At 29.6% G+C, this 13801-nt stretch overlaps 1 protein-coding gene across 1 annotated transcript in view; it reads left to right on the top strand.

Moving 5' to 3' along the window:
- The first annotated feature begins 6346 nt into the window (after positions 1-6346).
- The window catches only part of LOC117180062 (SWI/SNF-related matrix-associated actin-dependent regulator of chromatin subfamily A-like protein 1), a 51419-nt gene continuing 43964 nt past the window's right edge, over positions 6347-13801 (top strand). Inside the window, exons 1-2 of the mRNA XM_033372375.1 lie at positions 6347-6536; positions 8925-9323. Coding sequence (XP_033228266.1) covers positions 6461-6536; positions 8925-9323 — 475 coding nt within the window. The 5' untranslated portion in view covers positions 6347-6460. The remainder of the gene's footprint in view (positions 6537-8924; positions 9324-13801) is intronic.

The raw sequence follows: 13801 nt of genomic DNA, 5'->3' as shown, positions 1-13801 counted from the left end.
GTTTTTAACCAACAATGGTATAATGAAAATTTTCCTTAAAGACATTAATACATAGTTGAAGTTTCAAACAAACAGATGAATTTTCAACCAAGAAGATTAATTGTATATAAAAAAAGACGATGTTTGAAACCAATAATTGATTATTCAACACAAAAATATCAATTTGTAATTCAAAATTTCAATTTTTTACCGAAAGTGGGAGAGTTAAATTTTGAGTTAAAGAATGTAATTTTTAACAACAAAAAAAACGACATGTGAGACTTAATAGTTTTGTTTCTAACCACAAAGATGAAATTTCAAACAAGAAGACTAATTTCCTACCGCAATAACGAATTTTCATCGAAATATGTGCATTTTCAAACCAAAGGGTTGAATTTTCAAATAAAAAAGATTAATTTTTAATTTCAAATATCAGTTCTCTACCAAAAATGATATAATCCAATTTTATTTTACATAAATTAATTTTTGACTAACTATGAAGGAATTTTCAAAAAAATAATAATTGAACCCTCATTGAAGAAGATGAATTTTCAACCGCGCAGATTAATTTCCCTGTTAAAAAAACGGTATAAAAAAATTGTATTTTTAACAAAAAAGATCCATTTTTTTAAATATCATTTTTCTATCAAAAATGGTATAAACGACTTTTCTCTTAAAGAAATTAGTTTTTCACCAAAAAAAGAATTTTTCATGTAATGATAGAATCCTCGAAACAAAGGTGAAATTTTAATTAAGAAGTTTATTTTTCTACCAAAATATAAAAATTAAAAAAATTTAATTATTAAGTACAAAAGGACAATTTTCAATTTAAAATATCAATTTTCAACCAAAAATAGTAGAATCGAAATTTCTTTTGAAGAAATTTGTTTTTGACAAACTGAAAAGGATTTTTTTTTTAATAACTCAATCCTTAATGAAAAATATTAATTTTCAACCAATAATATTACGTTTCCACAAAAAATTACGAATTTTCTACAAAATCTAGAAAGTTTCAAACAAATATATGATTTTGATCTAAAAAAATATCATTTTTAACTAAAAGTAATATAAGTACAATTTATCATTATAAAAATTAATGATAAAAAAGAAATTTGAAGAAAATAGTTGAATTTCCAATCAAAAAGGTTCATTTTGAACCGAAACAGATGAAGTCTCAATTATGAACTTAATATTCAATGAAAAATTAAATAGTTCAGTTTTTAGTTAAAAAAATAGTGTTCAACTTAAAGAAGTGCAATTAAAAATAGAGCTGAGTTCTCTACCAAAACAGATTGCAATTAAAAATATCAATACGTTTTTTACCAAAAATGGAAAGTTGAATTTTCACTTCAATAAATTAATGTTAAAAAAAAGAATTGTCAGATAAATGGTTGAATCCTAAATCAGCAAGAAGAATTTTCAAACATGCAGATTAATTTTATATTAAAAAAGACGAATTTTTATCAAAATCCATAAATTTTTAAACAATTAGTTAGATTTTTAACTGAAAAGATTAAACTTTAATTTAATAAATTACTTTTTCACCAAAAATGTCATAGTTTAATTTTCTGTAAAAAAAATTAATTTTCAACCAAAAAATTCTTATAAAAATTACTTCAAAGGAGATCGAATCCATTTACCATTAGGCAGATTCTCCAATTTAAGTCTTTGAATCGATCAGGAAGGAAATTTTATTGTTTTTAGATTAAATTTTAAGAAAACTATTTTTTCGTCATAAAAAAATTGTATGTTCAAAAGATTAATTTTTAACCAATAAGATTAATGTTTTACAAAAGAGACCAATTTTGAACCAATTACTTGATTTTTAAACTATAAGGGAACAGTTTTTTTTTAAATTTTGTGTTGAAAATGTTGAACAATTTAGATGCATTTTTTTATGTCTTGACTAAAATTTTTTCTTGGTTAAAAACTCATCTCTTTGTGTAAAAACTTGATTTTCTTACTGAACATGAACACAATGAAAATGTATCCCTTTAAGTTGAAAATTCAACTGCTTTTTAAATTTGCCTTTTTGGGTGGAAAACTCAACAATTTTTTTTATATTTTTCTTTTTCCTTTGTTCGTTCTAAATCTTTCCGCTCGATAATATATGCATATATACATCAACAACTGTAATTTGGTAGTTGTAAATTATCTTTTGTTAAAGCTCCTTTGTTGAGGACTCAATTATTTTGTTTAAAGTTTGTATTTTTTGTTTGCATTCGACTACTTGGTTAAATATTAAACTAAATGAGTAAAAATGGATCTTTTTTGGGTTGAAGATTCATCATTTTAGTTGAAAATTCTTTCTTTCTTTGGTTGAGAAATAATCTTTTTTGTTGAAAATTTCTCTAATTGTTTTAAGGTTGAACGACCTTTTACAAATTAATTTTTTTGTAGAAGATTCATTATTTTAGTTAAAAATGTATCTCTGGTTAAAAATTTTCTTGAAATGAATTTTTTTATTCAATTCAGCTGTTGTTGTTTTAGAATAATTATATTTTTTAGTTTTTGGTTGAAATTTTATCTACTTACTTAAAAGTTTAACCATTTTGTTAAAATGTTATATTTTTGGATGAAAAAGTAACTATTTGATTTTTAATGAAAGATTTGCATCTGACACCGAATTGTTTAACTTTTAACCAAATAGATAAATTTTCAACCTACAAATATAAATTTTAAACTGAGTGGCCAAATTTTCAAACAAAAAAGATTAATCTTTAACCAAAAAGAGTTGCATTAAAAAAAAATTCTCAATGAAAACGTAGTGATGGATATCTTAAAACAGAAAGAAAAGATTTTCAACATAATATTTAAATTTTTAACCAGAGTTGAATTTTCGAACCAGCATGTAAATTTGTAACAAAGTAGTTGACTTTTTAACCTGCAAATATGAATTTTAGATAGAAAATGTAATTTATTGATATTTCAACGAATGCAGATGCAGCCAAGAGATGCTTTGTAAAATAGGGAAACGAATTTTCAATCATAAAGATTAATTTTCTATAAGAAATTCCAATTTAAACCAAAAGTAGCAAAGTTAGTTTTTACACAGACAATTAATTTATTTCCGAAAAAAAATAGTAAATTTTTTAACCAAAGAGATGAATTTTTAATTAAAATTATGAATTTTTCAACGAGAAAGACGAATTTTAAACAAATAAAGAATTGCCAGTTAGGAAATAAACAAATTTGTCCCACTTCTTAAACTTTTAAGTCAAAAGACTATTTTTCTGTAAAACAGTTATAACACCTTGACCCTCCATCTATCACCATCAACCAAATTTTTTACAACACCTTCACCCCACATGATAATTTTTCAAATAGTTATTTGTTGAAAGTGTTATTTTGAATACAATATTTCATTAATTTCAATGTAATTTGAAATATAATAATTATTATTTTAATTTTAAACAAAATATTTATGTTTTCATAAACTTTAATGTGATAAGTCCAGGGTAAAGTGGGAGAATTAACAAAGCTCGATAATCGAAAATTGGCAGAAATTTGCCTTACAAAGTAGTGTAATGATTTGGTATAAATCGAAATATTGAAACAGTTATTTCTAAAAATTTTATGACATTGAACGCATGAACTAATGTTGGGGAGACTTAACCAAGATTTTCAGGGAAGAATTTACCAAGTGGCAACAAGCTTATTACATGTGTTTTTCAACATATAAGGTCATTGCTGATTATTACAATGCGCGTTCAAAAATTTTACTAAATTGATTTATCAAAATTGTGGTGTAAAAATGCAAAGTTCATTATTTAAAGAATATGATTATCATCAACGTAAGCTACAAAATCGTAGTAAATGCTATTCATCAATATTAGATGTAAATTAATCTTGAATAAAAAAAAGCTCATTTGGAATTAAATAATTCATTTTCTACCTAAAAATAAAGAATTCCTTGAAATCCTATTATAAAAGATTAATTACAGTTTCAGATACGGAACTCATCCCTTGATGTCTTGTATTATTTTATACTAATATTTTGTAATATTCATTAAATATGTATAACATTGAAAAGATAGGCTTTTCATTTATTTTTGTTTATAAAAAGATAAATAGACATGTGATACTTACAGTTTCGCCGGCTTTTTTTCCACAAAAATAAAAAATTTTTTAAACTGAATTCGGAGATGCTATAAAACATCAAAATGGACGTCCCCGGACTCTTTTTTGAGGGATAATAAAAAAAAATTATTGTTCTAAATACAAATTTTATGTATATGCATTATTTTGAGGTTACGTCGTTTTTCATCTCTGCCTTTCCGATAATCTGGAAATTATTTATGAAATAAACTATTTTGATTGCCTGCAAAGTTTTCGGCCAAAAATATTGTGTAGTTTGGAAGTAACGCTCGGGTGAATTGTAACACACATAACCTCGAAATATACACGCACGTTGTTAGCAATATCACAAATTTTTTGATAAAAAAACACAAAAAAAAGTGTGTGGGGACGTCCGTTAGCATGTTCGCTATCATTTCCCATATTTTGAAGGAAAAATATTTCTTATCCTAGGAAAAAAGCCGGGGGAATCTAACACTGAAAAAATCGATACTATTTCCTAAGCGCTATGCAAATTAATCACATTTTGCTAAATTAGAACTTTTTAAAAATTAATTTACAAAAAAATGTGTGTGGGGACGTCCGTTAGCATGTTCGCTATCATTTCCCAAATTTTTAAGACAAAATATTTATTATTCTAGTAAAAAATCCAGGGAACCTAAAACTGGTAAAATCGACAATGTTCTAAGTATCACATGCCCTTAAGCAATATTTATTATATAGTATTCGTAAAATGTTCATAAATCCTTTATGGCTGTCACTTGTAATGTGATGTTAGGATTACCAAAGTTCACTATATATCCCATTTCAGGTACAATTTCTACTAAAAGTATACATTTCCCTCGTATATAAGCACTAAACATATATTTAAAGTTTATTTACCCTCATATATTATAAGCAACCGCACACCAAGCGCCATTTTTTATTTCGCCCCTCATCAACAGAGGGTCTAGTACTCCTGACAAAGAAAAATATATCTTTGATTTAAATCTGAATAAAAAGTTAAGTGTAATCCTAAAAATGGATTTCGTAGAAAATATTAAATAATTATAAAATAAAATATAAAAAGAATTTTCTGAAGAAAAATGTGATACTTCGTCGTGTGGTCAAGCGGGTGCAGTTCCGCCGTTTTTTTCCCACAAAAATATAAAAAAATTTAATACTGAATTCGGAGATGCTATAAAATATAACGGAGTCTCCGGACTCTTTATTAAGGGATGATAACAAAAAAAAATTTGCAGTGCTAAATAAAATTGTATGCGTGTGCGCCTCGCAATACACACACACACACACCAAATTTAACAAAATTAACATTTTTTTAACTAAACCATAAAAAAAGTGTGCGGGGACGTCCATTAGCATGTTCGCTTTAAGTTCAAAACTTTTAAGACAAAATATTTATTAATCTAGGAAAAAAGCCGGGGGAACCTAAAACTGGTAAAATTGATAATTTTCTAAGTATCACATGCCCTTCAACAAAGTTGTTAAAATATTGATTCTATTTACAACTTGTATGTATTGTAAAATTATAATTTATTTTATTCTAGTTCTTGCTTTAAAAAATATAATTATTTAAAAATGTAACTGATTGATTATTATTTTTTATGTAGTCTTGATAGAAAACAGTTTTGCAATATTAAACGAGTAACATCAAAGATATTAGGCAAAATGTATCTATTATTAACATTGGCATCATTAGGTATTTTCACTTCAATCATCAGCTAACTTCACTTCGTAGATTGCTGAGGGGATAACAAGGGACCAAATGCATGGGATTCAGTTCATTTTTGCCCTATCCTGCTAATATCTTTGTAAAAGCAAATTTTTTATATATGTGTATTGGAAAAATTGTTTTTATTTTTTAATTGATATTCAATGAAATAATTTAATTATAATAATGATCATTAATTACAAAGATATTACAGAAATACAGTTTGGTTCCAAGCATTTGATCCATTGGTTTCCCCTCAGCTTTTAATAAAGTGAAGTTAGCTGATGGTTGAAGTGAACTACCTAATTGAAATCTACGAGGCTTCCTTGCCCCTGAGGGTGGCGTCCCATGATTGCAGAATTGTGTAGCGTTTTGCGTAATACGTCAAATCACTAGACATTTCAGCCAATCACAGTGTTTCTCTGAATAACTAGGATAATATTATTGGCTGACATGTCTAGTGAAATGACGAACTAGGCAAAACGCAATTCAGCAATCATGAGATGCCACCCTGACATACGAAATTCTACTATGATACAAGGAAACCCTTTCTTTCCCGTTCCGGCATGAAGCCATGTGCATGCTGTTTGAAATGATTGCTACATTTTTTATAACCTGTAAGGCATTGAAAAAGGATCATTCTAAACAATCAAATGACGAATTCATTTAATTGTAATTAAACACACATGCAAAATGAAAATCGAAGCCTTAATAACTGATGTGATCATGATTGATCGGAAAAACCAAAATTCTGTTCCGCCTATTATTGGTAAGAAATAATCTACAATATTAAATATCGAGAATCTCAATATTATTATGTACTTTTTTTAATATTCTAAGAATTTTAACTCCTAAATATCATTTTTAAAATTAAAAAATATAATAGAAAAAAAAGAAAGTAAAGGAAATCCCCTTCAGGGGTAACGACTATGGAGGGGCAAGGTACTGTGGTTGGTACTCCTAGCCTCATGTTTTGTTCCCCCCCCCCCCCATATTTCTTAAAAGTTTCCGCCACGGATTCCCTTCTTTTTTCTTATTATTTTATTAATTTTTTATCTTTTTTAAATCACAGTTAAAATATATTTACGTCAGAATGCTCACTCTCCTATTCCCTCTTTTTTACCGAATTCCTGTTTTTTCCTTGTTTTGAAGAAACTTAACCCTTTTCTCGTTTCTTCGCTTAAATTCGTACCTAATAAGTATAAACCCAATAAAAACACCAAACTATTTTTGGTTGAAACTTAATTCTTGTTGGTTAAGGGCCATGTGATACTTACAAAATGGTCGATTTTACCACTTTTAGGTTCCCCCGGCTTTTTTTCTAGAATAATAAATGTTTTGTCATAAAATTTTGGGAAATGATAGCGCACATGCTAACGGACGTCCCCACACACTTTTTTTTGTAGGTTAATTCAAAAAAGTTTTAATTTAGCAAAACGTGATTAATTTGCATAGCGCTTAGGAATTAGTATCGATTTTTTTAGTGTTAGATTTCCCCGGATTTTTTCCTAGGATAAGAAATATTTTGTCGTCAAAATATGGGGAATGATAGCGAACATGCTAACGGACAGTCCCCGCGCATTTTTTTGTGTTTATTTTTCTAAAAAAAAATAATTGATTTTGCTAACAACGTGTGTATATTTCGAGGTTATGTGTGTTACAATTTTCCCGAGCGTCACTTCCAAACTACACAATATTTTTGGTCGAAAACTTTGGACTTGCAAGTACACATGGTAACAAATGTCCCGGAACTAACCTTCTTTGTGGTCAATGAAAAAATTTTATTTCAATAATAATTTCCAGATTATCGGAAAGGCAGAGATGAAAAGCGACGTAACCTCAAAATAATGCATGTGCATAAAATTTTTATTTAGCACAATACATTTTTTTGTTATTATCCCTCAAAAAAGAGTCCGGGGACGTCCGTTATGATATTTTATAGCATCTCTGAATTCAGTTTTTAAAAACGTTCACAAAACAGAGAAACAAGAAAGAGAAAAAACAGAAAAGAGATAAAATAGTTCCGAGGCTGTCGGGCTCAGTCCCAAAATTGAAATTAAATCTAGGTTTGACTTTATTTCGTTGAGGATATAATTATTTTTAAAAAAATTCATCTATTAGAAATCTCATAGAATTCTCTGGTGAAATAGCCTGGCCGGCTTGAGACTGCAGGTTCGATTTGAATCATTTAGTCTCAGAGATTTTCAAAGAGATTTGGGTCCTTTTCAAGGTCCTTGTGTCGGCTATACCAGAGATGATCTCTGGCTATAATATATTAGTCTATTGAGATAACCTCTCTGCTTGTTATTTATGATCGAATTCTGATTTCAAGTTCAGCCTCTCTGCTTGTTATTTATGATCGTATTTTGATGTATTTTTTTATGGTGTATTTAATAGAAAACAAAAAAGGAAAAAAGTACATCATGCAAAGTAAAATTTATGCAATAAAGTCTTTTCGAACTATATACAATTTCAAGTGATACATGCGCATTTGAGAAAGTAATGAGTTAAAATTAAGAAGACCCCTAGTTTCAATGAATTGGTACGCTTTTTCGGTGCCAAAAAAACAATTTTTTTTGCTACTATGAAGCATTATTGGGATCATACTGGCAAAAATATAAGTTGTGACTAAGGGTGTGAGTCTCTTTAAAAGAAAAAAGATTAGGGCGGCATAAAAAAGTTTTTATTGGAAATTTTTTTTCTTCAAAATGACAAAAAAAAATTTAACTTTTTCTAATTGCCAGAATTAATTCTACATTTTTTTTAGAACTGCTGTGATATCTTGTACAATTCACATTAAAGTCATCAAAATTGATTGAGCCATTTTCAAGATAATTTAAATTTTTTATTTTTCAACGAATTTTAGAACTTGTGTAAACAAAATTTTTTTGGGTTGACACTTCAAGTAAATTAGTCTTATATTGGGAGAAACTTACCACCCAGATATAAACAAAACATCTTTCAAGGCAGACCTACCATGCTCACCCAACTATGACCCGTATTTTTCACACAAAAGAATATTATTATTGTTATTATTTACTACTAAAAGTAGCATATCGGCCATAAAACAACTTTAGCTACCTCTAAATGTTCTGAATCTTAATTTTTGAAATTACTAAATATTGTTCAAGTTTCTAAAAAATCTTATTTTTTCCAGTAAATTTCGTAAGTGGCCAGCCGGAAAATGATGGGGCCAATAACCTGAAGAGTGATGTATCCTTTGATGAAAAAAGTGGAAAAACGGTATTGTCCTTATCAGACGGAAAAACTGTATACAAAGGTAGCAGGCCAAATTACGATGGAGAAAAAATGTGCACAATGTTAGTTCTTCATAATAAAAGGACTGGCACAGTCAAACTTATTGAGACGGAACAATGGGACGTTACGCCTGTACTTGATCAAATTTTAAATATTGATCCTAATTCGGAGGTTGATAAAACTGCGACGTTGAATACACAGATTGACTGCAAGCAGGTAAAACGCAGTGCAGAACTTCTTGAAAAAATGAAAATCAGTGATGCATCCGCCAACGAAATTCTCGAAAACACTGTTTCAAGTAAGTTTTCTTTGCAGCTTATTGCAGACCTGGGACCCACCAAATTGCTGGCGCTATTCAACATTTTTTTCAGCGATTGCACCATTTCGCTACTATTTCGAAAAAAATGACACTTGGAAAACTGTTTTCTCGCAATTGTCTGATAATGCCACTATTTCTTCACGTTTCCTTGAAGAATGTTTTTTAACTTCTTCGCTGATTGGCACAATGGCTGATTAGGGGCCGCGTCTAAAATTTTGAATTTTCAAGCCAAAAATATGAGCTTTTAATAAAGCAGTGGAATTTTTAAACAAATCGTTAAATTTTCAAACAGTAGGATTATATTTTAATAAATTACATAAATTTTGTGCAAAAAAGGTGAATTTCCAACCGAGACTGACGAATGCTCTACCAGACAGTTGAATTTTCAACCGGAAAGTGCTCATTCTCACCAAAAAATGAAATAATAGTTGGTATGGAAACCAAAAAAAGATATTAATTTTAAAGTAAAGTATAGCCAAGAGAGACCAATTTTCAACAAAATGCTTGAATTCTCATCTGAAACCATGTTATTTTAAATTAAAATTATTTCAAGAAATAATTTTAATTTAAAACATATTATTTTCCATCTAATCTTATTAAGACGTTAAGCATTTTCTGTTATTGAAGATTCTTAACTTGATCGATATTGTGTAGATTTTCTGCCTTCATGGTTTGGAGGGTTGATCTACTGTCGGTAAGGTACAATCTCTGATGATATAGCAGAAAAATTTTAAATAATTACAATGTTATTTTCTACCATATAGTTTCATTTTTAAACAAAAGCAGTTTATTTTCTACAAACAAAAAAAGCCAATTGTCTACCAAATATATAGGTATTTTTCTACCAATTACTTTAATTTTCAACCATGAAGATTTATTTTCTACCTGTTCGAGAACTGCCAGTAGTTTTTTTTAATGCGTTCGGAAACCGCTTTCAGGGCCATTGTTGACAATTGTAGCGGCCGAAATTTCTATGTTTATGGAAATATCTAAAAATGGTACTTTTTTTTTTAATTGCAATTTTTTAGAATGCAAATACGATTTAACTTCAAAAAGAAAGCTTAGAGGCTAATTTTGTCAACAGTTTCGGATTCAGCATGCCAAAAACGCTTATTATTTGTAAAAAGTTGAAGGGCAACCCTTTATTATGATCAAGTTGGGAAATGCGATTTTTCGTGGTAAAAAAATGTTGCTTATAATATATATTGGCATATTCCATCACTTTCAAATGTCCTCAGTGAACTCGTCCATGCAGAGAAGCATTGTAAATTTGTTGAGGGTTGCTTCTTAACCTTCACTAAGACAGTTAGACATATAAATCCCAATTTCTAAACGGCACCTCGAAAAGTGTTTAATGACAAAATGACACAAAGCTAGTCTCATGGAACTGTTTATTCCTTACATATTGTTATATGGAAATAATACAAAGCTATTTAACATAATTACATATAGTCCCCCCCCCCCCTCCCATTTATCGCACTACCAAATATCGCGACTTCTCCTATTTGTTTTGCCCCACTGCCAAAGTATGCATGTGCACCGCATTACACAAAATACTCGCGCGTAAAAATAAGTAAAAAAAAAATTATTACATGCAATGTAACGTACTTGAGTGGTTAATACTTCTTTCTTCCTTTATTTCAAAGTACCTACTAATTTACACATAAATGGCTAGCAATGCTTGACCGAAAAAGAAAAAAATGTTTGGAAGAATAATTGAAAATAGTTGATCGCGTTGAAAAAGGAGATAGCGCAATCGATATTGCGAGAGAAATAGACACTTACACCAGAACATTAATAGGTAAGGTTAAATATTTAAGAGTATTTTGTCGATTAAAGTTTAACTCGTAATATACCTATTTTTACAAAAAAAAATGAATATAATTGGAAATGAATTAATTTTATTCTAAGAGTTAATCAATTTAGGTTACATTTTTATTACAGAACTTCTCGTGCCAAAAATCTTATCTCTGAAAAACCTACGTTTTCTATCATTTTTAGAATCAAAACAATATTACTATATATTATAATATGACGTTCTAATATTAGATTTCTAAAATTCAAAAAGGCGGATCTAATATGGTGGAGATGCATTATTAAAAAGATTAAAACCTTGGTCAAATTGGTGATACTTAGGTTTTTGGGGCCGATGAATCGAAATCTAATTTTGGATTTTCAAAGTTCAGAATGGCGGATGCAATATGGTGGGCATGAATGATGGAAAATGCCCGGATATTAATAAACTTGGTGATACGTAGGTTTTTTGCTCGCTAAATCGACATCTGTTTTTGAATTTTTTGAATTCAACATTTGGATCCAATATATGGCAGGAATAAGTTATTAAAAATGTTCGGATGTTGATAAAATCGGGGATAGTTAGCTGTTTTGTGTTTTTGAAAATTATTAGATCCACTATTTTGAATTTTAAAACCACATAAAATTTGAAATCAGCGACCCAATAAATCTAATTATAATCAATTTTATAAGGGTCCAAACTTTTTAAATATTTTATGTCTTCCATATTCAATCCGCAATTTTTAATATTTTTAAATAACATCAGATTTAAATTCAGCGATCCTAGAAACCTACACTGTAAAAAAAGCTTTGGTGATATTTAGAATCTGCTAGTAATTATATGTGCAGTTTATTTTCAAATTACAATATATAACCTTATTAACTTACGATACTGCAGTACTTATTTGCAATCTAATGTGATTTCACTTCAGGTGAAAATGTGAACATAAAATGAAGGTTCTATTTGCAGTCGAATGTGAAATTACTACGTCCAATGATGGAAATTATTTGATCGACGTGGGGCATAGTAAAGTTACCTAAGATGATAAACTTACTTGGGGCGTTAAGGATACGAAAGTCTGTGTACATTTTGACGACGTGTGCTTTTCTATCGTGAGGGAGTAAGTCCGCAAGGACGAACGCCGCGGGATCATGTGCTGGACGTAAATTTGGACCATTTGGATCTAGCATACTATTATATATAATATGTGTGGGTGTGGGTGTGGGTGTGTGTGTGTGTGTGTGTGTGTGTGTGTGTGTAACCTTAGGCATACGTTTTATTCAGCATGATTTAACTGATTCTCTATCGAAATTTGCAATGCACATATTTTTAGAAATATTTTAGCTTGAAATATCTTGCAATTAAAAGAAACTGCACATTATTAAATTATTATATTCAAGTAGGAATACCTTCCGAGAATATGAATAATTAAATATTGATTGAATACACATAGTACGGGTCGTAAGTCAACACACACACTCAAAATGATATTTTGAGGTCTGCCACCCGGGTACCTGGGTACCCCGTTAACGAAATTGTTGTTAAAAGTCCATTGTAACTTGAAGTAACTATGTGTATTCGATCAATATTTAATTATTCATATTCTAGGAAGGTAATCCTATTTGAATATAATAATTTAATAATGTGCAGTGTCCTTGGTAGTACTGAAATAGATAAAAAAAACGTGCGCAGCTACGTCGCAAATTTCCTGTTTTCGAGGAGGCTCGGTATTACGTCCAAGAATTCAAGAAAATTCAATTAGAAATGTATATATTTTGTTATTATTTATAAAATTATCCATATTTACTTCATATACTATTATAACCAACTTTATTTTTATGATATACTGTATGAAAATTATGCTTTTTCTGTCAGGGTACCCGGGCGGCTCCACCGTGCTTTTTCTTTTAATTGCAAGATATTTCAAGCTAAAAAATTTCTAAAAATATGTGCAATGCAAATTTCGATATACAATCAGTTAAATCATGCTTATTTGAGAAGCATTCGGCCTATCTTTATCAGAAAAAAGTTATTTCACAAAACGTATGCCTAGGGTACCCGGGTGGCAACATAAGGGTTAATGGCGGACGCAGGTTGAGAAGAAAAATATGCATTTTTACACAATTCTTCTTATTTACTATGTGCCACGCACGGCTGACAAGTTTGAGCGCGCGACCGTTGGTTCTCGCGCTTCGCGTTCGTTCTTTATATATTCCCGACATTTGTGCACATATTTTTTTAAACTAAAAGTCAAAGTGTCGACAACAGTAATTTGGTGATTGTGAATTCTCTTTTGTTAAAGCTCTTTCGGCTTTAACGAACACATGCTCATCAGGTATATCTCGTGCTTCGCACTCGAGTTTGTCCCTAAAATTGTATATAATTTTCATAAATGTATATTATTACAATTAAGAAGGTACATTGAAATTAAAACAGACACATACTGTCTAAACAGCAACCTTATCGTTCTTTAAATTCTTAATTATATCCCTAGCCACAGTGTCACAGAATTTCTGAATTGAGTTTTGTATCGCATCGTTTTCTACAGCGCAGTTGTGGTGCCTTCAGCAGTGTTATTTTAGATGGGAGTTCATATGGTCCCATTTTCCCATTTCTGGCCCTCATTTCGGTACGAAACCAAAAACATATACAGGGTCATAAA

The sequence above is a fragment of the Belonocnema kinseyi genome, chromosome 9, assembly GCF_010883055.1.
Source record: "Belonocnema kinseyi isolate 2016_QV_RU_SX_M_011 chromosome 9, B_treatae_v1, whole genome shotgun sequence".
In the NCBI taxonomy this organism is placed as follows: Eukaryota; Metazoa; Arthropoda; class Insecta; order Hymenoptera; family Cynipidae; genus Belonocnema; species Belonocnema kinseyi.
The sequence above is the reverse complement of the archived record's forward strand: the minus strand, read 5'-3'. Positions and strand labels throughout refer to the sequence as shown.